This window comes from Pempheris klunzingeri, chromosome 7 (assembly GCF_042242105.1).
Source record: "Pempheris klunzingeri isolate RE-2024b chromosome 7, fPemKlu1.hap1, whole genome shotgun sequence".
Lineage (NCBI taxonomy): Eukaryota > Metazoa > Chordata > Actinopteri > Acropomatiformes > Pempheridae > Pempheris > Pempheris klunzingeri.
The window spans coordinates 3,335,927-3,363,266 of NC_092018.1; the positions used below are offsets into that span (position 1 = coordinate 3,335,927).

Sequence of the window (27,340 nt, forward strand, 5' to 3'; positions counted from 1 at the left end):
TGTTGTGTTCATTTCCTGCTGTTATTACAGACGTCTGAATTCGCTGTGACCCCTTGACTCGCTTATGGGCAATGGCATTAACCCGCGCTCTGTGGGCTTGTGGGAAATGACGCTTGGCAAAGGCAGACATTTCGACTAAGCAAACTTTTTCTTTTTTTAAATACTGTCCTCGTCTAAGCCACAGTAACGTACTGAGAGAACGGCTTTATTCCAAGAATTTCAGCTATTTAAAGTTAGTACAAATGTCAATGGGATTTTGAATGAGGTTTCACTTTGTCTCTCTATAGGATCCACATGTGAGCATATAAGAATGTGTGTGAAAACATCAGGATTAATGTGTTTGTGTCTGTCATTTTAAACGTGAACGTGTGTGTGAAGAAACACTTGTTTCTCCGTGCCCCCCCACCCCCACCCCATACCTGCCATACCTGGCCTGTTACCTGTCAAAGCTTCCGTTAGTGATACACCACGTTGCCAACATGGCAACCTCCAGCATCAACATCAACAGGTCTTCCCCAGAGGCCCCGAGGAGGCGGTCGACCTCATCGCAGCACGACTGCCTATGAAGTAATGCATCGACGGACGGTGAATCAGCGTCCATATGGAAATGAAATGACTTACTGAATATTAATCATTAGAATAACAGATCAGTCTGTAGGGTTTTCAGACACTTGGACTCTGTGACTCATCACCGTACGAAGCCGTGATGTAACCTGAAGCTGCAGCGGCTCCACGCCAACAGGCTCGTGACTCAGCTCCCATCAGACTTCATAACTCAGGGGAAAAAAGATGAAAAGTGGAAAAATGAAAGTGAGTCTGCAGAGGAAGGTTTTCTGCAGGAATCACTCCAGGCTGAACATCCCAAACACCCCAAACATCCTTCTCTATCTACGTTATCTGCCTCACAGCTTTAGATGCAGCAGCAGCAGCAGCATCATCACCCCCCATGTTCCCTAACAGCCTCCACTCTTCTGCTGTCAGTCTGTCCAGCAGGTGTTGAACCAGGCTGCAGACACAAGAGCACCAGTGAGGTCCAACACTCTCAGACCAAAGGTGTTCAGGTCAGTCGAGGTCATTCACACCAAAACCCTGGAAAACCCTTTTCTCTGTGAACTTGGCTTTGTCTCCCAGTGTTGTAATCTAACGTGGGTTTAACCCTGAGTTTATATAAGGGGGAGGAGGTAGCTCGTTTAGACGTTAGATTTCTGATTTCTTTCTTTGTTAATTCCAGTCACCAGATCATGTTTTCTGTATCCTAGCTGGCTCAATTGTTCTGCTTCTGATTATAGATATATTTGTTATTATGTTTGTTGACCTTTGGTTTAAAACAGACCTGTAAACTGCAGCTGTATGTGGTGTTTTTTTGTTTTGTTATTTTACGATCAGCCACAATTATTATTATTAAAGCTTGTAATTGATGCAAATATCACGATTATGTTCCAATTCAATCTGCGAGATACATCTAATAAAAGATAATATTCATTCAGTGTTTGAATAAATCAAAATACATCAGGAGACAGGAGCTTCTTTTCTTTTCATTTTTTATTAGAAAATACTAATCAATAAATAGCAAATAGAATAAATAACTAAATAAAACATTTAAACAAGAGACAGTGTTGGCCTACAGGAGTGACATGATTAAACTTGTAAAACATCCAGTTTGACTCAGGCCTATTAGTGCAATTAATTCTGTGTGTGAATCACACAGAGAAAGTTCAAGTTTTCTTGACTTCAAGTTTTTTGTCAGTGTTCACAGTTTCTTTCTTTCTTTCTTTCTTTCTTTCTTTCTGTGTCCCACTCCAGACTCTGTGTCCTCCGCTCTCTTGGGGACTGCTGGCAGGGGGAAGCCGGCGCATGGAGCTCCCTTCCCGGCTGCGCCGCGCGGTGCGCACCGCTGTTCTCCGGGAGCTCCTCAGGATCAACCCCAGCTCGGCTCATTTGCGGTGCCTGAAGAACCTCCGAGTGTGACTCGGACGGTTGACAGTTAAACTTGACTTAGTTGTCGCTGCCCAGTCTGTGGTAGACAAGCAGAGCCACCATGTAGCTCTTCCCGGCGCTCTGCTCGAACGGCCGGCTGCTCTCCGTCTCCTCGGCGGGCTTGGGGCAGGTGGTGTTGGGGATGATTTGTTCACCAGATGAGCCATCGTCCTCGCACATGGTCGGTGCGGCGGACAGGAGCTCGGAGCCCGCGCTGAGGTCAGTGAGCTGCCGCGCCTGCTCCTCCGCTGACTGGAAGGCGAAGCTCTGGTAGTCGCTGACCGAGCTGTCTGCGCCGCCCTGGGCCATGTCGACGCACGGCTCCTCGGTGTAGATCTGCCACAGCACCACCAGGCACAGGATGACCAGCCAGCGCTTGGCCTGGCTCCTCTCCGGTGGTGGGAGATGCATGCGGACTTTAGCTGGGTACATAACCCGGGTGCAGCGCTTCTTGGGCCGGATTGGCACGTAGGAGCGCACGGCGGTGGCCTGAGCCGGTATGCGCTCGAAGGTGAAGACCTCGGGCTCCGTGCTGCGGGTCGCCATCCTGGAGAAGGCGAAGCTCTCCTGGTGGACTGTCAGAGTCACGCTGTTTGTCCGTGAGTACATTTTCTTTGAGTCTTGTGTCGTTTTTCTCTTGAGTTTCTCTGTTTTACTCTCTCGGAGCTTTCCAGAAAGTCAGATATGCCAGACAGCGGAGAGCTCACACTTTATATCTTCTAGTTCAGGTTGTGCTTTTTTTAGAAACGCCCATATAGACGCAGGCCACTCCCTGAAGTTCAACCAACGCACCTTGTTGCTCAAGTCTGAAAATAACCTAAAAATGTACATATTTCTGCGGCATCAGGCTGCGGCGAGAGGCTGAATCATCAGGGCAAAATGATTACTGGGAAGAATAACTGTCACAGATCACATCAAGGGATGTTTATTTCAGAGAGATAGTCCTTAATATAATTCACTTTAGGACAGTTGGAGTCATTATCTAATCATGAAAACACCATAAATATGATAAGAAACCACAAGCTGCTGGGACATTTGACTTCTTATTGCACGTGTGGCTGTAACAATATGACCTTCACATGATATTCACATGATATTCACATGATATTCAGGAGTCCTTTGGAGGTCCTGTAAGGGTTCAGTTGACTGTAAACACCACAGACAGTGGGAGCTGGAAATTTCCTCAAAATAGTCCACATGGTGTTTTTACTGAACTTCAACTGACACCTGAGCAAGATGAATAAATAAATTAATCAGTGAATGAATAAATAAATTAATCAGTGAATGAATGAATGAATGAGTGAGTGAATGAATGACATCTGTTTCATTTGACCTGCAGGCGGATGCTGAATGTGTCATGTAGATGATGTAAAACACCAAAGTGCACTGTGACCTGTGTAATGTGAGGATTTCATGTTCCTTCCTAAAACTGGACACACACACACACACACACACACACACACACACTCAGATTTCATGCTAAAGAAAGAATGAAAACAGAAAAGTTTACACGTATTCATCTGAAAATTAAATTTAATCACTTCAGCTTGACATGTTTCAGTAAAATGTGTCTCCCAGCAGCAAAACCAATAATCTCCAAATCACCTCGCGGCACGGTGGTGAAAATATGGAGTGTTATAATAAAACAAGGAGAGTATCTTTAACCCTTATCGCTGAGATAGAGCACAATAAAATAGTTGTTGGGGGGAGTTAATCACTGTTTGAATAAACTGGAATAAACATTTTAAAGATGGATACCTTGGTGTTATGCTCTTACAGATTATATTCCCAATATGGCACCTGAATCTGGATTTGATTAAAGTTTAATGTGAAGAAGAGGCTGAGATTTCCAGTGTGTGATCACTGTCACACTGGACAGTCGACATTTGGACCGAATGACTGAGGTGTTTTCATGCTGTCAGTCAGCATCCGGTGGATGATGAACTGTGAACTTGAACTGATTCTAAAAATATCGCTGCTCGTCTGAAAATGTACCTTAAAACGGGGAGTTTTGGTAGTTTTCCAATATGTGATTATCATGACCCTGAGCTGTGGTCGATGTGACTGGTGAAATCACAGGATGTTACACTTGTGAAAACCCAGATTAAAAGAGGAAGATGAGATTTTCATGCACAAGCTGTGTGTGTGTGTGTGTGTGTGTGTGTGTGTGTGTGTGTGTGTACGTGTGTGTGTGTGTGACTCACTTGGCTGTTTGTGCTGATTTTTAATTGAATATTTTAAAATATATTGAAATGATTTTCACAGCCTGCAGCTCTGCTGATGTGGTTCATTCAGAAAGATCTTGTATTGGAGTTTTTCTTAAAATGCCATTTGGAAGTTGTTGTTTTGTTTTTTTTTAATTCACGATGAAGAAGAAGTGGCTCATATATGACTGTTTTTCAGAGTAATTCAAGAAGCTGGTTCTTCTTTTTGAAAAACTGCAGACTGGGTTTTTAAATTTCAACATTTTGTCTAATTTCTGCTGAAATGAATGAGGAGGACTCATTTATGTCCGTACTTAAAATTATGAAACCATCTTCCTTTCTCCCTGTGTTTCCCTGGAAGCTGCAGACTTTGCCCCGACCTGCCTGGTTTCACCTCTTTGTCTGATCGTGTCCTGACATGTGTGACCCCATCCTGTCCTGCAGGAAGAGAGCTTGTGCTCTTTATGTTAGATAATCCCAATGAAAGTCAATACAACGGCCTCACATTAGGTAACTGCAAACTGTGTTTAATGTGCGCAGCTCTTTTATTGTCTGATTCTTGGCATTTTTGAGGCCATACAAGGTGCAATAGAATAAGTCTGAACCTGCTTTCACTCTAGACTAGATGCAACTAAAACAACTTTCACAATCAAATCTTTAAATCTTTATTCTTAACGACAACATTAATAAATCACCGTTGAACACATTTACTGTAGAAAGTTTGCAAACTTTAACAGATTCAAAAATTGATGAGACTTCAATAAAACATTCTTTAGTAAACCCCTGGTCTGCTAAAACTAAAAAGCTGCGTCCAACATTTTGATTGATTTGATTCTAAAAATGTTGCTGCTTGACTGAAAATGCACGTTAAACAAGGGATTTTGGTCGTTTTCCAACATGTAGTTGTTGCGGCCCTGAGCTGCCTTTGTGCACAGCGGCCTTATCATGCTGAAGAGGCACCATTATGCCGAATTAGCTGTCGGCCGGGGAAGATTTAAAGTGCCTTAATTCCCTTTGTTAGCTGCTTTATGAAAGCAGTTTCGGCCTTGCGGGGATCACGGCGCTGCTACGTGACAGGAGACAATGCCTTTCTCTCGGTGAAGACAGCAGCAGCTGCATGGGGAGTGCGCTTTTCACAGGAATTAAATGATGAATGAGGTAGAAGGAGAAAAAACTAAGTGACTAAATGAATCATAAGCTTGTAAACCAGGCGGAACTATCTTTATCATTTCACTGTAACATAAGACTCACTTCAAAGCTTGGTGAATCGTTTTGTTTCACATCCTTCTGGACTCCACTGCATTTTCCAAACTCCCCTTTCCAGCGTCCATCTAAAGGAAAGATCTTTATTTGTTTATCTTTTACCATCAGTGCATACCAGGAGTATTTACATCAAAGAGGAGGAATACAAAGAGATAAAAAACAAAAAGAAGTAGAAAAGGGTTGAGCACAACGTGTTTTCATAGTTTTTCTCTCAGTTGCCTCACACGCTCTGACTGAAACCGCAGCCTGCGAGCCAGAGCTGCGATCAATCATCGAGTCCCATTTGTAATCAAAACCTGGCAAGTAGCTCCGCTTCATGAAGCTGCTTTGAGTTCCTGCCCGCTGCCGAACAAATTTGAGCCATGTGAGCGGTTGAGAGAAACTTTCACTGTCACAAGCAGATTATTTAGTGCTTCAGATGCAAATGTGTGCGGATGCATTCAGGCCTCGATGATTCTGACTGAAGCCAGAAAAAATTCTTCTTTCTCAAGGAAGAACTGGTTGATATTTGTCGTGTTCCTACTGTGTTTTCTATCGCTTGCAGAACTTTGCAGTGAAACTTGTGTTGTGTTCACATCCTGCATGTCTAGAATACTTTGAACATACCTCTGTTCCTTTTGTTTCACCGTGAGCTTCGGCAGAAAGAATCAGAAGCATCTGAGCCTGGTGAGGACGAGGACGCCATCGGCATGACATCAATAACACACACACACACACACACACACACACACACACACACACACACCCAGGGGGCGCATCGGGAACCTTGACTGAGTGTCTGGGTGGCCGGAGGAGTAAAATGTGTCACAAACAGCAGCAGGGTGAGAGATTCCTCACACTGTACATTCATCCACACACACGACTACACCAGCGCTTCCAAATACGGCAGGCAGTGAGGCGAGACATCATCGCCAACGGCAAAAGTGGCTGAAATGGGAGATGATATGATTTGGTGGTCAGAGGTCAGGTCCAACCCGCCGCCCCAGATACCCAGTGTCCTGTGGTGGGGGTTTATCTAGAGCAGCTCGTCGTGTCTGAGTGTAGACGTGGAGATTATGCATCATTGAGCTGCGTCGACCAGAGAGCATCCTGAAAATGTCCTAATAACCCTGGCAGGGTGGCTATATTAAACCTAAACAGTCGAGGAACATCATCACATAATCATGTCTGATAACTCACAGCACTGGATCAGAGACCACTTCTTCCACAAACTTAAACATCTTGGGAATAAGACTCATCACACCTTCTAGAAATCAGATATTAAAAGCTCCATTTTCTGCGTTCTAATCATAGAGGTGGCAGATAATGAAAAGGTCACACAGAGCCTTTTTTGTGGGAACTATTTTGTCCATTTAGACGCGAGGACGTGTGCGTGAGATGCTGCTCAGCACCGTGGATTGTTTCTAAAAACTACTGAAAGCTTTTGTGAAGCTTAAGAGGTTAAAGACTGTGAAACCGTGGAGGTTAAAAGGTTCAGAAATCTCTCCAGCCAGCAGCTCAGGCTCTGTGGTCTGCAAAGTGTTTTTCCACTCGGACGGTAAACTGAAGTGAGACTCCTCTCATATTAAAACGGTCTGTAAAAGCTCCTGTGTGTTATTTCAGTGACACTAACGGAACGTCTCCGCACGTGAACCCACACCTCCGTCTGCCGTCCGCCATTCAAAACTTCCACACAGTTTACAGTCTGTGATGCAGCTTTCTTTCCACTTGTACTGTAAAAGACTAAATGACTTGGAGCAGAACAAAAGACGGTTACTTCTGAATGAGTGAGTCCAGTGTGAGTCACGCCTCTGATGACGGCCACATGGCTTGTTTAATGTGTGTGTTTTCTTTTTACAGTAACTGTTTCTGACCCTCCAGAAGCACCGAGGGGTCCTGATGGATTTCAGTCAGCACACACACACACACACACACACACACTTTCCCTCTCTCTCTTTCAGGTCGCTATGGGGACCATGTGATGTGGGTCACTATTGTTTGGTAATTCTGATCAAAGACACTTTTGATTGGCAGTGTTGGCTCGTCGCTGGCTTGCTGCCATGTGAACAGGCCTACGTGCAGAACAGAGCAATGCCCCGCGGGCGACAACCGGCTGCAGCGGGACGAGGGGGAGGCAGTGTACATGACTGCACAACCCTCTTTTTACTGCAGGCCTGCACAGCTGGTTCTGGTTAGAGGAGAGATGAAGCGCTTCATAGAGAGCCGCTGAACCGTCCTGCAATGTGTTGCTTTTCACAGCGACCCCCGAGCTCAGCAAAGTAAACAGATGACTCCCTGCTCTTAGTAACTTTCGACCGCCGGCAGACGTCAGCGACGACGGGCTTGATGTCTGCAGCTCAACTCAGATAGGAAAACACAAATGGGAGGTTTTAAGTCACGCTGCTGTGTCACCAGTTTGTCTTTCCTCTCATCCTGTGAGCGCTGGGCTCAAACCGACAGCCGGAAAATCTCAGGGGGCCGCTGAGTCCGAGAAACTTTCACCGACGGATCATCGGCTCTGACAAAAAGATTCCTGTCATGGAAATTAAACACTTTCGAATGTTGGCACTTCCTTGTTAAACACATTACTCAGAAAGAGTGACTTGTACTTTTTGTTTGAAGCTTGGTTTTATGTTCAAAACATGACATGACAGAAATAATCTCGCCTCGTCATCTTCATGTTGCCCAAAAGCAGAGGAAACAACATTTTCACACAGATTTATTGAAAGATAGAAACAGGAGTTTAATTGTGACCTCAAAACTTGTTCCCCTGCTCTTCTTGTCCGTGTGTGAAAGAGTCCTTAATCTAAACTGAACCTCGAGCTGCTCCGTCGCCATCAGTATGTGAGTGTGCATGTGTGAGTGGGTAAATGAGATCATAACTATTTACAATAATGATTGTTGTGAGAGTTTTTAAACCACAAAGAGAGAGCCTGGAAAAGTGATTTTTCCTCTGCATGACAGTTGGTGACAGAAGGGAAATACATCTACGCCCAAACCAGGAAGACAAAATATATTCAGTGACACTGACAGATGTCAGATCAAGCGATAAAACCATTTGTTACAGTAAACATTTTGATGTTGGTGAATTTCTGACCCCCACAATGCCTCCTGTCTGCAGCATCAGGGTTAAAGAGGCTTTCATGGTAAGAGACCCCAAAAAACAACAAGAACTGATGCCATTAATCCAAAAAACAAGATCATCAGAAGCTACTGGCAAACTCAGATCAGCAGCTTTAGTCCTTTATCGCAGCTGCAGATCATGAATCACCACCATGCACTGAGAGGCTCCGCAAACTGGAGCCAAATTGGGAAATAAAAACAATTAAAAAAGCAGCACAGAGACGAGATACCTGTTGCTCAGGTGGATGACAGAAACCCCTGAGGTCATCTGATTACTTTGAAAGGTTCACCTGTTTATTTTCGCTGCTCTGTAATGAACCTGAACGACCGCACAGGAATGCAACCTTCCTTTAGGCGTATTATTTTAAATATGCCCCTTTACAAACTGCTGACTGACAGTTGACCTATACGCTGGTTTTCTGTGGAAAGCAGCAACAAGTTTCCAGATAGTGACGCACGTCAAAAGGAGGATCAAGTTGACACCGTTGAATTAGCTTCCGTCAGGTCACAAATAAACTGCGTAGGTTTACAGCTCTGCTGATTAAAGGGAAGAAAGTGATTCACAGGGATGAACCTGTGTTTTCAATCTTAAATTCAAGTATTTAAGATTAGATTCTCCGACTGTCAGAGCACAAGGTTTCTTTACAAGAAGAGTAAAGAGCGCAAGTCTGCAAGCATGAGCACTTTATCTGTCTGGATGTATTTCCACAACTGTAAGAATGATGTAAAGAAAAATGCATGTTGCCTCACAGCGAGTAGGTTCCAGGTTTGAACCTCGTCTATGAGTTTTGCATGTTCTCCCGTGGATACAGGTGTTCTCCAGGTTCCTCCCACAGTCTAAAGACAGTTTAGGTTAACTGGTGACTCGAATTTGCCTGTGGGTGTAAGTGTGAGCATGAATGGTTGTCTGTCTCTACGTGTCAACCCTGTGATTGATTGGTGTCCGGTCCAGGACCTGTGACCACAATAAGCACTAAAGATAATAGTGCTGCAAGTATTTCTTGTTCATGACCCGAATGCACTGCATTTTTCCTGCTCCAAATTGAACGTGTTCTTCCTTAGCCCGTGCTTGACCCTTCCACCAAGCTTCAAGTTCAAGTTTTTCTTTAAACCTACTGGCAAATGGACAAACAGCACCGAAAACACAACCTCCTTGGTAATCACAGTGTTTAAGTTTAGTTAGTTTTAGATTTTAACTACAGACACAACAGTTCTTACGGCAACCCTTTTACAAAAGAATCTGGATATCAAACAATCACTCAATGCTCAGAGCCTCACCCCCATCCTCACCTCTGGCCCATCAGTATTGGACCTCTATGATGATCTGAATTGGAGGTTTGTCCCATTGAGATCAAGGAAGGGGGACCTGGCCAAGCATAGACGCAACACATCATTTCAACAGAAATCACCATGAACTCACACAGATGTAAGTGGCAGTAAAGTATTCAGGTAAAACATCTGCACACAGACAACCTGGATTCAGTAGATTTCACCAAAATCGTTTCTATGTTTTGAAGTTAAAGATCAAACTGGAGATTGCTGAAAACCTAAAGTTGCTGAGATAAAATGTTGAACGCAGCAACTGTGTGACATTCTTAAATTTACAGAAGGGAAACATACATCTTCCACCTCTGATACTTTTCAGATCTCTGCAACTGGTGCATTACAACGCAGGTTTTCCAAATCAATCTTGTACTGCAGCACTTCACAATGACAATCTGTGCAAACTCCATGTTCCATGAATGAAAAGCAATGTCTGAAATAGAGTTTGAAAACATCTGAAACACTACGGTGAGGAGATCAAGGCTCAGATGTTGCATCACAGTGATAATATGACACCTGAGTGACAACATGAGAGAGTGTCTGACGGATCTAACTTTAAGCACACCTTAACCACACTTCATTGAGGACAGTCATCTCAAGATGTCAGCCATGTTAGTGCACCTGAGCCCAACGAGCACTGTGCAAAACAGAGATACACAAATTCTTATGTACATCAGCACATATTGAGAAAAACTTTGGCTGGCGTATAAGATTTCTTGTATGTCTTAATGACTGTGAGCTTCCAGTGTAGTTGCCAAAATGCTATAGAAATAAACTATTAAAAAAAAAAACAGTTGCATTAAGCATTCTCCTGGATTTTGAAGAGATGTCCATTATCAAAAGTAAGCAGATTTTCTGGCCTATGAACCTTTGATACACAGCAGCCACTCAGGCAGAGACTCAGCATTCCTGCAGAGCAACGAAGAATTAAGACCTTTAGTTATTGCACAGAAATGATGACTGGACAGGTGCAAGTTGAAATGCACCAGGTTACAGGTGTTGCAATGAGGTGCAAACATGATATCACAGCATGCTCGGAAAACAAATACAGGAAAAGAAATCCCTTTCCTTATTGATTCTGAGCATCAAATACCAAAAGTCTTGTATTTTCTGACTAAATCCTGGGATGTTTTAAGGAAAGTGAGTTCCGTGCTGTAAGTCATCAAACAAGCAAAAAAATAATGTAACATTGTGCAACATTAAAAACGCATTTGTGCCAAAATTATATTGAAATCTCACTGAGTTAATATGAAGCTCTGTGGGAACCACATTCACACACACACACACACATACCTGCGTTCACACCTGTACACACCTGCTGTGAATATGTGCCCTGATTGTTCTGCCAATTTCTTTCTTTCAACACTCACACACACTTTAACACATGCAAACCGCACACAAACATCCGCACACGCACACACACACACACACACACACACACACACACACACACACGTACACATTAACGAGCCCTGATAGAAACTGTCATCCTGCTCATCGGTGACGTGACGTCTTCTTCGTCTTCCTTAAACAGTTTTTACTTTAGTCACCTCAGGAGTCACTCTGACACAACGACAGAGCCCATCACAACACTTCACCCCTCAAACATGTCTGACTGTCCGTCCGTCTGTACATGGCTCAGTTCAGCACAATGACTTCATCACGGCGAGGGCATCACCACATGCTGGTTGTTTTCTATGGAGGATTATCATCTCTCTGGATGACATCAGATGATGTGCGTTTACAACAATCATGACAAAACTCTTAAACATGTCAGATTACAGTAGAACAAATGTATTTCCTGGAGAAAATGAAGTGAATTTCTACAGCTGAAAGAAATAACATTTAAACTGGTAGTTTGAGAGCTTGAAAGGTTGAAAAGAGGAGCATAATATTTCAACATTTTAATTATTTCTGTGGTAGCAGCAGGAGTAGAAGTTCATTTAAAAAGTGCCACATTTGTGTTTTTATGTTTTAGTGCCAAAATATCATGAGTTAATGAGACAGTTTGAGGGTTCTGTCGTCCCTTTGAAGCCAACAACTCAAACATTTAACCCTCGTATGGTGTTCGGGTCTGTGGGACCCGTTTTCATTTCTTTATCAAGAGAAAAATTATATGATTCTTTATTTTTTCAAACTCAGAATCATTGGCTGTGGCTCATTTTGACGAGTCTAGATCGTATCATTCTTCTTTTGATAAAGAATGAAAACAGATGAAATCAGACTCGATCACCATACAGGGGTTAAGTCATGCTTCTTAACTGGTTACATGACATTAAGGAGGACACAACTGTTTACATTTTGATTTCAAAATCGTATATTGAGAATAGAAGGTTGTGAAAGGGTTGAAGTTAGAAATATTTCAGTAGAAGTTTGTTAAAGAAGCAGAAACACAGTAGTCACTTATGTATTTCTCCACAGCAGATAGATAGGAATCCAAACTTTCCTAGGTGGTGTGGTCTATCAACAATCTCATGCACAATGCATGCTGGTACATGTAGGCAGAATGTGGCACACGTCCAGACTGGACGCCCTCATATCTAGCTGCAGAGGTTTCCTTTTAGGGTCTTTGCTCCAGTAGCCGAGGCTCATGTGATGAGGTGATGAGACCCTTCATGCTCTCTCATCTGCTGCAGCAAACTGTCATCACATCACTGTCTTCTTCTGTGGTGACGTGATGTTCATGCTAATGAACAACAAGGTGAGTTCAGATACACAACATCCCATGACTGAACAGACAGAAATATTACATGTCCACACTGACATCATTTTACCTGAAGGCCAACAGTATACATCGGTCCTGTCTCTCTTCTATCTGTTCTTCAATCCGTCATAAATGTATTGGAAAAGATACAAGATAGTGTGGCATCTTTTAATTCACCACTTCATGATTTAGACTTTTCTTAGTTACTTTCCTCGGCAGCTCTTTAAGATGCAACTTCAGGTTGCTGCTAAGATCCAATCCCTTATTACCTTATATTAAATATTCTGTTCTATTTAAGATACTACTTCAGTAAGGCTTTCTAAATTGGACTGATCAATATTTTAACATACATATTTACACAATGTTTAAATAGATTATGGGATATCATGTTGTGTACTTTATTTAGATTTTAAATTATTATTTTTCCATCTCCTACCTCTTTAGCCCAATTCTTTTCTGCTTTATTATGAATGTCTTCCGTGAGGATCAATAAAGTCTCATCATATATGACCAAACATGGTGTATTAAAGCATATAAACTACACCAGCCCAGCCAGCTGATTTGCACACACGGTGACATACTGGGGCATGTACAGACTTATTTTATCGCACAATGAGCAGGTTCATATTTCCTGAAACTCTCAAATAGTTTGTTATCTCCACCTGCGTGGGCTGAATGAGGAATTACCTTGTCTCCCTGAGTCACTGCCTAAGTTCAAAGAGCCCTCTGTTCAAAGTAATCACCCGCTCACACACCTACACACTCACATAGTTTACCAGACTGCTCAAGGAGGTGTCAGTGTCAGTTGTCGAATGTCAGAGCAGGTTGAACTGGAAACTCATGAACTCATTGCCTGAAATATTAAACATCTCAAATAAGCAACATCACAGTGAAAAGATATATCTGTAGTTGTTAATCTATAACAACTAATCATATTTTAAAATCATAATAAGTAAAGGATGTTGTAACTTTAGCTGTTAGATAAATGTAGTGCAGTAAAAATGTACAATGTTTCCCTCTGAAATGTCGTGGACTCTTTTAAGGCACATGTAAGATGGAAATAATGAAGTAATGTACGGGTACAAGCACCTCAAATTGTGCGTAAGGACAGTATTTGAGTGAATGTGAACTTGGTTATTTTCCATCACTGCTAGACACACATGCAGAAAGACACAAGCACATTTATTAGAGTTTTTACAATAAAAAAAACACAAATATCTATACAACAGTTCTCATATTTGATGTGTAATTAATGTCCTGCAAAACTATATCACACAATTCTAGAAAATGTATTTCTGTTGGCAGTTTTGCAGAAATAAAAAAGTTTCTTTTGTGCTCAGTAAACTCTTGATTTATGTCCAGTCTTTTACAAAGAGAGAGCACATAGTCGTCAGCATATTAGCTGAACCAGTCACTGCACTTCAAGGTTTGAGGTTTCTCCTCAAGAGAGAAACTTCACTCAGATATCAGCATGGCCTCATGTCCTGAATTAGCAACAAACTAATTGTTTGAGAGAAGTCAGAGGTCAAAGGTCACCTCCAGTGTGACAGTGATGAGCAGTGCGACTCTGCACCTTGACCTAACATTGTTTTCACTATCTATCTGCTGCCTCTTCTATTTTTCTTTCCTCAAAGTGCGTCCAGTTTCTTTGGTGACACAAAATGGTGTGAGGGGAAATGATTTGCTCCTTCATCACGCCACCACACACTCCAGCTGTGTCTCTGAAGCTCCTCCCATTGTCTGGACCATCCAAGGCTCCTCCTCCATCCATCCCTGCACTGTGTCCAGGCTTCCCTCACCCTTGTGGACCTGAGACGTTGCCAGGGCTGGACACTGCCTCTGGAGCTCTGCGAGTTCACAACAAAAGTCAAGTTATTTTTTCAAATTGAACAGACAGAAAAACAACAGATACAACATTTTAAAGTTATTTTGAAGTTAAAAGACAAAATTACAGAGTCAGAGCCTTTGTTGCTGCAACGCAAAGGGTCAATACAATACATCAGTGTTAATTTAGTCCACAGAAACTATGAAAAAATGTATTAGATTTTATCAATAAATAAATATTGAATACTAAAGTCAAAGGCAGATGGACAAATTAAATAATTATTATGAAATACTTTGACTAAAACTACACTTAACCTAGCAAAAATCAAATGAGTAAAATTTGACTAAGACTAAGTCAAAAGACTACAACTAAAACTAAATTCACATTAAGTGCTGAATTTAACACTTTATGGCAAGAATTTGAATATATGTTTAGTTTATTTAGTTTTACCCAAGTAAGCTATTGCAGTCGCTGACATTATTTTCTATGTAACATGTGGGAAAGTCATTTCTTTCTTGTTACATTTGCACAGAATTGCCTGCGAGTGAGTGTTTGAATTGTGCTGCAACAGTTCAGGTGTGAACCTATAAACGTTTGATGCATCAGTGTGCGCAAACCAACCTGTGCAGGTGTGCGTCTCCTCAGTGTAGATCTGCAGGAAGACGAGAGCAGAGAGGATCAGCAGCCAGCGGCGGACCTGGTCTGGGGCCTCCCTCTGCAGGGGCCTCCTGCTCTGAGAGGCCGGGTACAGCACCCGGCGGAGGCGACGCCCCCGGGGAGGAGAGGGATGCATCGACGATGACGAGGAACATGAGGAGGAGGTGAAGGTGCTGGTTGCCTCCAAAGGCCCCAGGGCTACAGGGAGTGGTCTGCAGGAGGAAGAAGGCATCCTCGATGTTTGATGATCTTTTGCAGTCTTTTACAGCTTTAGCCTAAGCTGCTGAGTCACCTTTTGATTTATCCTGAGTATAATCTTGTAGACTTTTCTTTGCACCCTTTATGTCACTCTGCCTTTGCCTTTTCACCTCAGACTCTCAGTCAGTCCTGTCCTGTCCTGCAAATCTTTGCCAGAGACCAGAATGTCTCGACTTAAATGACTTGTGACTTAAAATCTGCCATGCATTCTGCACCAGCAGCTTCTATTCTTATCTTATCTCTTAATCAGTTTCCTTCCTTCTTGCTGTGGAAGTCTATCTCCATCACCAATCTAGTTCTAAACTTGGTACACAGTCGCTTTAAATATGTGCAGAGTAGGTGTTGTCAGCCTGCCTGTGGCCAGGTTGACTCCACCCACCTCTGGAATTGCAGTTGTTGCAAGTTCAAATTATTTTTAGATGCACGCAAACTCCCTCTCTCCTGCCTGAAAACACCTCCACCTCCTCCTCTTCTGCCTGCAAATTGCTTCCCTTCTGTGGGGAAAGCCCTGCTGGAGCTGCACACCAGGCTTAGGGTGAAGCCAAGGCTTTCTGAGTTTATCACCGTACATTATCATGTTACTTCCCTGAGGTGAAATTAAAGGTGGTCGATCTCTAAGTAAGATTAGGACCTAAAAGGGACAACATGAAGGAAAGGAGATGAACTCATCAGGGATTGAACCCACAACCTCCAAAGTTAGATGGTAAAGATACTGATCCACTGATCAAGCAGGTCTCACAGCCATGGCACTCCAGTTTAACCAGCTTTTGTCTCCTCTAGCTCTCTGCAGAGTTTGTAGCCCTTCAGCTTCTTTGCTGAGGAGATGTAAGTCGATGCAACCACTGCTTTAGGGCTCCTCCTTCACACTTCAGTCCAGGGTTAGGGTTAGGGTTAGGGTTAGGGTTAGGGTTAGGGTTAGTTAGGGACCAATCAATCTTCATACACTAACATCACTCAAGGTTCCTCTGGTGTTCTTGCCTGCACACCATGGTTGCTCTTAAAACTATGAAAAGCTCAATATTTTTCTTTCATCCAATTGCTTTTCCTGCCCAGATGGTATATTTCATTTATTGCACAAATCAACAATCTGTATGTTATTGGTTGCCACTGAAAATGTGGAATAGCACAGGTGTTATTATAATTCACATATGCATTTCTCCTCTCCGCTCCTTGCGTGTGGACTTCAGCTTTGTTTTTCCCCGTCTCTCCTCAGGCTTCGACCACAGAAGCTCTCACTGAAACGTCAGGAATGTTTTTGAGTTGGTTTGCCTTTCTCTCTGCACGCAACACACACACACTCTCACTCTCACACACACACACACACACACACACACACACACACACATATCACCGCATGCAGCATACTGTATATGATAATGACATTATAGTATGTGATGTACAGTAATTTAGCACACAGACTGTGTTGCATGCCTTATGTGGTAAGCTGACACACACACAAACACACATACACACTTTATGCTGTCTGCTGAACTCTCACCTTCACTTTCACACCTTTGACTCTTCAGCTCTGCAGCTGCTCAGTTTAACAGTTTGATTGGTGTGTTTGGTTTGTGGTGATTGTGGGATTTGCATCAGGCTCTTAATTTCTGTCCCTGGGAGACCAAAGCCAGTTAATTCAGCCGTCAGCGTGCTCACTGTAAGTCAGTTCTTTAGTTCCTCTGTTGTGTTGTTTAACAGATAAAGGCCTAATGTTCGTTAAAAGTCAGTGTAGCAAATTTAATTGCAATCCATCCAATAGTTTTTTTGCGTACTTATACTGTAGAAAGTTTAACTGCAAAAATAAAAAAAGCATCATGACAGCACGGACACATGGCACATGACAGGAAGACAGTGGTGACCACAGAGAGGACCAAAGAACAGCAGTGTCTCACGTTTGGAGACAAACTGGATGTTGGATCGTCTCCATGATGTACGTGCTGCAACAATAAATGGAGCTGGTCAAAATGTGGTCCGACCCTTCGCTTCATTAAGTCCTGATTATCATGCATCTCGACCCTATGAACCCCCCAATTCAACCGCCGCGAGGGCAGAGAGTCCAAAACCCTCAGAGTCGATGTGACTGTGATTCACTGAGGGAGTGTCGAGGGAACGTATGCTTCACTCATTGTCTTTATCCCTGACATTTTTATTCATGTACTCAGTGTGCCCACACCCGCGGAAAGTCATTAAAACTGCTGATTAATGTAGAAGATCTAAAATGAACTCAGCCGTTAGAGTTGGAGAACAGAAGTTCTTTGTTGGGTTTTGTGTCGATGCATCTCAGACTTTTCTATTTTTAACACTTGGTGCAGAATCTCATACAAAACACGATTAACAGTAAAACACGTTACGATTCAAAGCTGATTCTAAGCAATCTGCTTCAGATTATAGTGAAGCTTAACACCAGCATGCTAACGTGCTCACAGTTGCTAACATTTGCTAATTAGCAATAATATGCAGGAATTAGTTAAATATCGACCTGATCAGGACGCTAGATGAAAAGTCTGAACCACATTCCATCACAATAGATCTAATTCTTTCATTTTTTGATTTTTCAGTCTGGAAAACAAAGTGGTGGACGGACAAATTACGATCCATGGAGCCACAAATTACTTTACATACATACCAATTAAATTTCATACTAATGTGAGAAAACAAAGACGGGTTCTGTGTTCTCAGGGTCATATGTTCCCCCACCAATCACCCTAACTTTAACCTGTCTCCTGTCCTTTGCCTGAACTCAACTACCTGCCCACACCCTCCCTGGGGAGCTTGGGAACACGGGACCATGGGAACCCAGTTCCCTTTGTCATGTTCCCATCATGTGTCATATACTGTAAATAGGCATAGGGATGACCCCACTGATCCCAGGAGCCACAATCAATGTACTGGGAATCATGAAAGATCACATTGTCCTCCAGCACATGAAGTGTTGATCGTGTATCAATGAGCTCCACCTCACACACTGTGAACTGCTTTGACCGGTGCTGTCTAGAGAAAGGCTGCAGCTTCTGTTCCTTCTGTTTTATTTTTAACACGGTGTCGTTCATGCACATAAATCCTATAAGCTGCCGTGCGTCAGCGTATTGTCTTCTCACAGCAATAAGGTCACTCTTTTGTTCACAAAACATGCCGACGGGACACTTTATACAGCTAAAGTGTTTGACTTCAGTAGGCTGCTATGTGCACACATTGCCTCTTGTTGGTTGCTATTGTTGGAGCTTCAACATTGGGACCATCACCTCAGTAATATTAACCTATTACAGTAGTATTGTAGGGAAAATGAAGTGTACCTCAGAAAACCTTTGTTTTTTTGATTTAATGGTAATTAAAGCTGGTATTTTTCCTGGGAAAAGATTTGGGGAATAACTCCTGATGTAAATTCTCTGTATTAACCCACAGAAGTAATCAGGGAATCATTGTGTCAGAGCGGATATGACCTTCCCAGCTCTGATGCAACAGAGAGAAAGTGATTTAGAGAAATTCAGATTCAAATTCCACAGATGACGGATGTCAGAGTCAGAGTGGGAGACAAAGACAGGACTGAACAGCGAACAGATCGCCCTCCGGACAGTTCTGCTTTGATAAAGATGTTTTCCTGCTCATTGTCCACCTCTGTCCTGGGAACATCTCACTCTCCTGTTTCTCAGGCGTCTCTCACTGTCCACGATGTTGGGTGATGCTGCAGCGGCTGCTGTCTGTTGTTTGCACTGGCAGGCTAACAGAATACCGACGTGCTGGGTCATACCTGATGATAGGAAAAGGCTCGGCCTCTCGACTGCAGGAAACAAGAAGTGGAGGCACGTTGGAGCTTGAAAATCACAGTTATTACTGCTTAATAATACAGATAAATGTCTCCCAGGGCTGTGATCATTGCAGCTACCACCCTGCCTGAAGAATTCAGCCTCATCATTTAGCGTTTGTGCAAGGTCTGAGGGAAAATTCCAGTTTTATTCAATCAGGGTTGAGTCTTTCTGGCACCAACTACTCTTATTTGGGGAATTAAAATAAAGGCAAATATTACAGTTATTTCATCCATAAAGTACCAAACATCAAGAACAGCATGAATAAAAAAAGGTAAAAAAATATATGGTTTCTAAAGCAGTAGTGGTTTTGTAAAACAGTAGCTCTCTGTAGTTCTTATCTTAACAGGAGGAGATAGTGCCTTTGTTTGGGACTACTTTCAGTGGCGGATTAATGCACATTTAGTCCTCTAGTGAGGATTTGGGGCAGCAGGACAGTGTGTGTGTGTGGGATTGAGTTAAAATTAACAAAAGTGTGTGTGTGTTCATGTAATTTAGGAACATGTTTCCCCGTAAAGCCAACTATAGCGTTTCATTCATGTAGCTTTCCCCGCTGTAGACACCAGTTTGTTCTGAAAACAGGAAACAAATGCACCGGTTTTATGGGTTTATGAACTCCAGGTAACAGTACCAAACTGTCTGAGACCAACCGGAGCTGATGTTTGAAGCCATTTGAGGTGACGGGCAATATCAAATGAATGCTTGGTGTGTCTACGAGTCTGTTTACAGGCTGCCATGACAATTAGGAAACAAACAGCTGACAAATCCACATTCAGGTATTTAATATCATAATTTTGTGAGTTAATTTGATTTATGCCTCCAGCAGGTCGTGCTCCGTTCTCAGGTTGATCTGTTCACCTGGAACAAAAAGCCCCTGCTGGTGTTGTTGGGATTTAAAACATAAAAGTAATTGCAAGTAGGGTGAATCAGAAATGTCTTAGATGATCAAACAGCTGCAGTCGTTGCAGAAGGCTTTGTTGTGAAACCCCAAAAGCAAATGACAGAATAATATTTCACATGATCAAATTAGTTCCCAGCTCAAATACAGCTTTCACCACACACTTTCCTGTGCTTTCACTCTCTCTTTCACTCTGTCCTCTCTCTGCAGCTTGATGATTAGCTTTAGTACGACACCCAAACGTCCTGAGTGGTTTTCTTTTGTGCACCTTGCATCACTTTTACTGCTCATTACTGTTTAAGCCCATATTTCATATTTGAATGTATTCTCTGCATGTGCTGTGAAGTCAGGATATAACAGAACATGCAGATACAGAACAAGCAGGACACAAAGCAGAAATGTTTGAAACAAAGTCCAAAACCTTTAAGCCAGACATTGGAAGGGATCAAAAACGAGGTCACAAGGACAAAGTCAACAGGTGAGGAACAGGCAAAGAATCAAAGTCTTGGCAAATAAAATAAATAGGGCAATGGTTCAGACAGGCAGAGAAACAGAGAAAAAGGAATGATTGGCTGGATGCATAACACAAGCTGGCAGGTATAAATACTGCAGGAGCAATTAGAGGGAATGGGGAGCAGGTGAGTTAGTGGGTGGAGCAGATCAGGTAATGGTGAGAAAGGTCAGGAGGAAGTGGTCGGGTCTCTCTTCCGAAACACTTGATGGAAAACGTCATGAGGTCAAGCAAAGAAATGAGGGAGAACTCTTAAGTTCTGCTCTAACACGGCGGATAAGGGGTCGCTTTAAATGTTGGAGCTGCAAAGAACTGTGGGACGGCATTTCCTTTCATAAAGGATGGTTCAGTGTGTCCTAAGAGATAAGAAAGGAAACGACGAAGAACCTTTCAGAGAATTCACCCAGCTCTCATCATGGCTGCCACTGGAAACCTCTGGGTCAACATGAGACGTTAGAGATGTTAATTTATCCCACAAACATTTTATTTTTCAATCAACTATTAAACATTTTAAGTTCAATTTCCCTGCAGGAAGATGCTAAATTCTGTTTTAAAGTCTTCTGCACAATACCAGGACTAAAATTCTGATGGAGAGACACTGGATCTCCTTTTTACCCACTGATTCCTGTTAACCTGAAAGCAGCACATCGACCACTGACCACTCTGGGTCGTGAAACGTTGTTTTCTTCTTATTGATACTGAAGTGGATTGTTGGATTATTTCGATTTTTCCAGATGTTGTTTTTCAGGTTTCTTCTCATCTGTTCTTGTTGTGTATGTGAATGTGCTAAAAAAAAAGGATGCATGCTAAGATGTTTTTCATAACACAAAGCTTAAATAATGTGCAGAATATATGATTATGTGACCAAAGCAGGGACTGGAAACACAACTTGTCGCATGAAAATGTTAGAAAATGACAATAAAAGCTTTCAGCATCTTTGCTTCATCTCAGGATTTCAGTTTCTGGTTTGCTTACTTATTTTCTGGAATTGAACTCCTGTCGTGAGAGTTCAGACCTCATCTGCCTCTTCGACCTCCACACCCTCATTTTATACCACAAACGGCTTTAACTTTCTATTCTCGTCTGCCTCTGTCTAATCCGTTCCTGCCGAGGAAAAGTAATCCTCTCACTTTTCGTGCAAAGAGCACATTATTTGTATTTTGAAGACATCACCCTCCCAGGCTAAACGCTGGTGGTTGGATGCAGAGGACGTAAATTCAGCCAAGAAAAGCAGACAGTAACACACAGACAGCGGAGGTACGGTGAGCCGGCCTCGGGCTGAATATCTGTGGGAGGTGGAGGTAGCGTGCAGGACACCACACCGTTTGTGTGCAGAGGAGAAACCTCAGCTATGCAAATGATCTACTCTACCTGAAGGTATCCTCACACAGGTGCACGCTGAGTTCAGTGAACTCGGGTTCAACTCAAAGGCAGGTTGGTTACTAAACATTTCACTTCCACAAGTTCTGATTATGAAACGATATTAATGACTGAGATCTGATTCTCTCCTGATTGGGATTATTGATAATCAGCAATATTGTTAGACAAAACATTGATGCTGGACAATTCCTCATGTACTTTTTTTTACACGATTTAAAAAATGGATCAAAATGCAGCAGAAATACAGATAAGAGAAGAGAGACTTTATTTATTCCACACTGGGGAAATTCACTTGTTCCTGCAACAGAAGAGACAGAAAAGGTGCAGAAATACAAATATAAAAATATACAACATATATACATGTGTGTATTGCAGAGGATATTGCAAGTATCACACAGTAGAGACAAAAAACAAATACTAATATTGTCAGTCATCAGTCCTTCACCAGCAATTACATTTATTTAAATATATAGATAATTTGAAACGGGAAATAAAAGGTGGTTAGTTTATTTTCGAAAAGGTTGGAACTTTCCGAGCTGTTCCTGAAGGCACCATTCCCTAACAACAACATTAGCATCTTGACGCTGATTTAAAAGGGTTAAAAAGTCCAGATAAACAACATAAAGCCAAAAATTATATGTAAAAAAAGGATTAATACACAACTATGGCGGCTAAAATCTCTCCTGATGACAAAGAGACGTCGTTATATTTGATACAAATTCGATATCTGGATGAGCAGTTGGAGAGGTAAGGCCGTGCTAACAGCTAGCTAGCTAGCTACCCGCTGCTCTTTATATAAACAGTCTAATATAAAATAAATTAAATAGGTAGATCCTTTAAAAACAGACATATAAACATAGATAGATGCATTAGCTTTGGTCTTTGACAGGAAAACTACTAAACTAATGATAAAATCCTGCTTTATTTGTGTGATGTTAGCATCATGTTAGCATCATGCTAGCAGCAGAGTGTTGTGTGTGACCATGATGTGAAATCCAAAGAGTCAGTTTGTGTTTACTTCACTTTCAAAGGTTGAAAAATGGCTGCAGCCATGAATAGATGATCAGAATAGTTGTCGACTGATTTTCTGTCGATCCACTAATTATTTCAGCTCCAACACTGTTTTCACTATGTAAGTCAGTCTTATGTTAATCTATTATTTTATATCTTGTTAAAGCAGCACTGTGTTACTGTTCATTTGATTGACCTCCATTTGAGTGTCACGTCTCTTACAGATCATTGTACGTTATGTAGGTTATCAGCTAATAAACAAAACATTACACGGTATGTGACAGATCAGCCTCACAGCCAGCACCTCCACCTGTGCTTCACCTTTTACTGATCTTATTTCACAAAACAAGACATTGCTTGAATTTCCGTGGGCCTTCCCAGCCACTGGCTCCTAGAATAATCACTATATTTCACCTCACGACCTGTTGGGGACTGGGGGGACGAGCTCCAGTCACAATTTTAGCATGATAACAAAACTCTGAAACAGGATGCAGTGGCGTAGTTTTGTCATTTTGTCCTGAATATAACCCCTGAATGTCCCTCTCAATCCCGCAGATGTCAGCTTAGATGTGACGAGCTGGAGAGACAAAACGAGGACCTCGCCGCTCAGTACAGCGCCCTGGAGAAGGACAAGACAGACATCGTTGAGTACCTGAAACACTCTGTGGCTGCTAAAGAGGTGAAGTTGGATGAGCTGGCGGAGCGGCTGGAGAGTCAGCAGCAGGCTGCAGAGCAGGAGACGGAGGACCTGCAGCTGCAGCACAGCCAGTACATGCAGGAGCTCCAGGAGCGGGTCGACGAACTGAGCTCAGAGAGGGGGGTGCATGGTGAGTCATTCATGAAATCACAGTGTTTAGGAGAGAATTATTATTACAAATATCATGTTCATATCTGATGTAATGGCTAGATTCCTGCTGTGAAGTTTGAAATGAATGTCTGAAAGTTGCAAAACTCCCTTCAGAGGCAAAGTTTGAGGAGCAGAACAAGCATCTGGTGAATGTGATGCAGCAGGTATCCCACATAGAGTCACTGAAGAAGCAGCTGGTGAGCGAAAAGGGAGAGCATTACGCTGTCGTCTACAGGCTGAATCAGGAGGCATGGTTCGAGGAGGGAAGGTAAAGTGTTGGACAGAGTTAAACGGATAGTTGGCGCTATACCCGTTGATTCAAAATGCTCATCAGCAGAGTAAATGTGTGCCTTCCCTTGTCCTCTAACAACAGAATAATTGAGGAGGAAGGGAAATCACTGGAAGATGGTGTTATGGCAAAGGTGTCAAGCACTGTCTGCGAGGAGAGGGCAGAGCACAAGAAGCAGGCGGAGCAGCTCCAGGTGCTGCTGAAGGAGAGCTTGGCCCTGCGGAAGGAGAAAGACCGCCTTCAAAACAGAATGGGAAGTCTGTGCAGTGAGTTGGAGCTCCTGAAGAAAAATCTAGACAAGAGTGCCAAAGTGAGATTCACTCTCAACAAGGTGAGCAACATTAACAATGTCTGCAAACATTGGGAACCAGAGACCTCTTGACCTGCACTAGAATCGCTGCTAACTAGGGATATTCTTACAGGACGAGTGTTGACAGTTAAAGCCTTAGTGTATAAAGACATCAGTTGCACGATAGGAGCCTGTTTGGCAGACTTTAGGCTAAGGGGGAATCTGGAATTGAACCAGAGACCTCTTGATCTGCAGTCAAATGCTCTACCACTGAGCTATACCCCCACATCCAAAGACACCTGAGAGCTGTAGTAGTGCACAGATGATGATTTCTGGTTAGTGTTGTCTGAAGTTGAGCTGATTGGACTGTTTGGATGAACAGTAACACAAAAAGAGAGACACACCTGCACCCGTCACTGAAATGGAGGTAGAATTAAGATAAGATACGATAAGATATTCCTTTATTAGTCCCACGACGGGGAAATGTACAACGTCCCAGCAGACACGAGGGGATATTAAAAGAATTATAGCAAATCTAAAACATCATCAAAAGGGAATCAGCTGATATTTGGACAGAGAAAACTTCTGTCACTTTGCGAACAAACACACGAAATCAAAATCCTTCAGCATCTTCCTTTCTTCAGGATGTGATGCAGCTGATGAAGAGGTGCAAGCGGCTGGAGGTGAAGCATCAGGGCTGTAGCGCCGTCCACGAAAACATGCTGGCCGACGAAGAGGCCGTCAGGTAAGATTCATGAGGTCGGCTTCCAGAAGGAGGTAATCCTCAAGATATTCAGCACCATTTTTTGACCGACTCCACTGCCTTCGCTCACAGGCGTAAACAGTCTGTGCTACATTACTGCAGGGAGGAAACACGGATGTAAAAGAAGTTTAAAAAGGGGGCATCTGGATTTGAACCGGAGACCTCTTGACCTGCAGTCAAATGCTCTACCACTGAGCTATACCCCCTCACTGCTGTCCTACCTGTTGTGTTTTCAGACAGCGCCTGGCTTCCATGTCCGAGGCGTGTTGTCAAAAAGCAGCTGAGTCGGCTCAGGTGAAGGCCGACATACGGAGGGAGAGGAGGAGGAGGAGGCAGCTGGAGGGCGGTATGCTGGAAGCGGTCATGATCCTCAGACACATCCTGACGGTAAAAACACAGTCCGACAGCTGCTCCACTTCCTGCTGTGGCGTCTCATTGCTTGAAATAAAACCTTGCAGACTCTGGAATATCATAATGTCTGTGTAGGAGGGAAGATTCATTCATTGATGAGTGATTAATTAGTTCGATTCGGTTGGTTTCCAGAATCCAGAAAGATGAGATATGAAATAGATACACTGATGTATTACTATGTACATTTTATCTTTGTGCTGTTAGTAGTAATTGTTTAACATGCAGGCAGTATTTTGATCTGCTGGTCAAGCTGGAGCGAACTTTGTATATCAAATGTTTTATCCAAATCTGTAGAGTAAACACAGCTGTCAAGTAAATGAAGTGAAGTAATTAGTAGAATATTTCTTTCTGACAAGGACTGCAAGATGGAAATACTCAAACACAGTACAAGAGACTTAAAGTGATACTAAAAGCACAGTCCTTCAGTAAATGTGCTCACTTCCTCTCCACCATTGTAGGTGTAGCTCAGCCAATGAGACGATTGCTGATTACCGCAGCGCTGCTGTTCTCTGTCGTCTGCAGGACTTGGAGAAAGCGCCAGAGACCCACTGGACGAGGCTGCTGGAGATCCTGGAGAGCACGGCCCCCCGGGGGCCAGAGAAGAGCAGCCAGGGACAGACCTCTGACCCCAAACCAGCCAGGTACTGGACCAAGTGCTGGTCCCACCGGCACCAGATGAACTGTTACCTGTATTATCCAAATTAGGCTGAACCAGATTTAAACACACACGTTCTCATCCTGCTTTAAATGTTCTCCTCACACTGTGTATGACAAATATAAAAAAAGTAGTTTTGATTAGATATTCGTCCATTTATTTATCTTTTCATTCTTTCATTCCTGTAGACACAGCAGAGGATGGAGGTAGTTAAAGGAAATGTGCACTTGTGATGTTTTTATGAGCTTAAATCAAGTTAAAATGTAAAACCTGTTTGTGTCGTGTTAGATTCAGTAAAACTACAGTTTGTTGTTACAGTCCCTCACTCAGGTACTGGACACTTTGCTCCTGTTCACATCACCGTCTCTCTCTCTCTCCTCCACAGAGCAGAGACCCTGAACTTTTCCACAGACCCGTTGTTCCTGATGGCCCGCTACAGGCCGGGCGACCTCGGCTTCGTGCCTCAGCCAACATGGCAACACAAGCCAGCCGCCTCCAGAACGGGTCCTCGGCTCACCAGCACGCAGCTGCATAGCAACAGGTTTGTTGGAGCTTCAGTACGTCGTCTGCAGGGGGCAGCACTGAGTTGGTTCACAGGGACTGGTGGAGACCAAAAGCAGAGCTAAATAAGGAGTAAATGTTGGGATTACATCACTCAAGTTGCAGAAATTGACTCCTAAATGACTCCAGTTTAGTGCTAATAGGTCTGTAACGCTGGATGTGTAGGTAAGCAGCTTTATATGGTGATGATGTGTCAGTGGTGTGTTCACAGTGTGAAGAACATAGATAGAGACCAACAAACACAATAACAAATAAAGATATATGCAAAATTGTTCTTTCCTGTTGTTGTTTTTTTCATGTTTAACCTATTCGTTGCTCTGTCCGTCTCTCAGGAATCTCTGCAGTCAGAAGAAATCCAGCTCTGATGACCCATCTGCTGCAGCTCCTCTGCCAAGAAAAATGAATGTTTCAAAATAAAGGTCCTAATCCCTTAATTATTATTATTAGATTTATTTACTGGTAAAGTGATTTTCCTAACTATTAGGATTATTGTTATTATTATTATTATTATTATTAAGCAGCCATTACCCAAAAATCCCAAAACCTAAATCACTGGAATCTGTGTTTTTTCCAAAAGATGACAAACTATTGATTGGAGCTGCAGCCGTA

The 27,340-nt window shown here is 42.8% G+C and overlaps 2 protein-coding genes and 2 non-coding genes across 4 annotated transcripts; 1 reads left to right on the forward strand and 3 right to left on the reverse strand.

Annotated features, from left to right (window-relative positions):
* Nucleotides 1-1,523: 1,523 nt before the first annotated feature.
* ier3 (immediate early response 3) lies at nucleotides 1,524-2,639 on the reverse strand. Its single transcript, XM_070834307.1, has one exon. The coding sequence runs from the start codon at nucleotides 2,584-2,586 to the stop codon at nucleotides 1,996-1,998; it is 591 nt and encodes a 196-aa protein (XP_070690408.1). The 5' UTR covers nucleotides 2,587-2,639; the 3' UTR covers nucleotides 1,524-1,995.
* A 19,930-nt stretch (nucleotides 2,640-22,569) lies between these two features.
* On the forward strand, nucleotides 22,570-27,148 carry LOC139203554 (cilia- and flagella-associated protein 157-like). The gene is made up of 9 exons (XM_070833359.1): nucleotides 22,570-22,652; nucleotides 23,472-23,743; nucleotides 23,878-24,031; nucleotides 24,137-24,383; nucleotides 24,986-25,086; nucleotides 25,341-25,491; nucleotides 26,038-26,156; nucleotides 26,556-26,711; nucleotides 27,064-27,148. Exons 1-9 carry the CDS (start codon nucleotides 22,570-22,572, stop codon nucleotides 27,146-27,148), a joined length of 1,368 nt encoding a protein of 455 aa, XP_070689460.1.
* Nucleotides 24,555-24,626, reverse strand: trnac-gca (transfer RNA cysteine (anticodon GCA)). Its single transcript has one exon. It is a non-coding gene; the product is annotated as a tRNA-Cys (tRNA).
* On the reverse strand, nucleotides 25,239-25,310 carry trnac-gca (transfer RNA cysteine (anticodon GCA)). Its single transcript has one exon. It is a non-coding gene; the product is annotated as a tRNA-Cys (tRNA).
* Nucleotides 27,149-27,340: the final 192 nt, after the last annotated feature.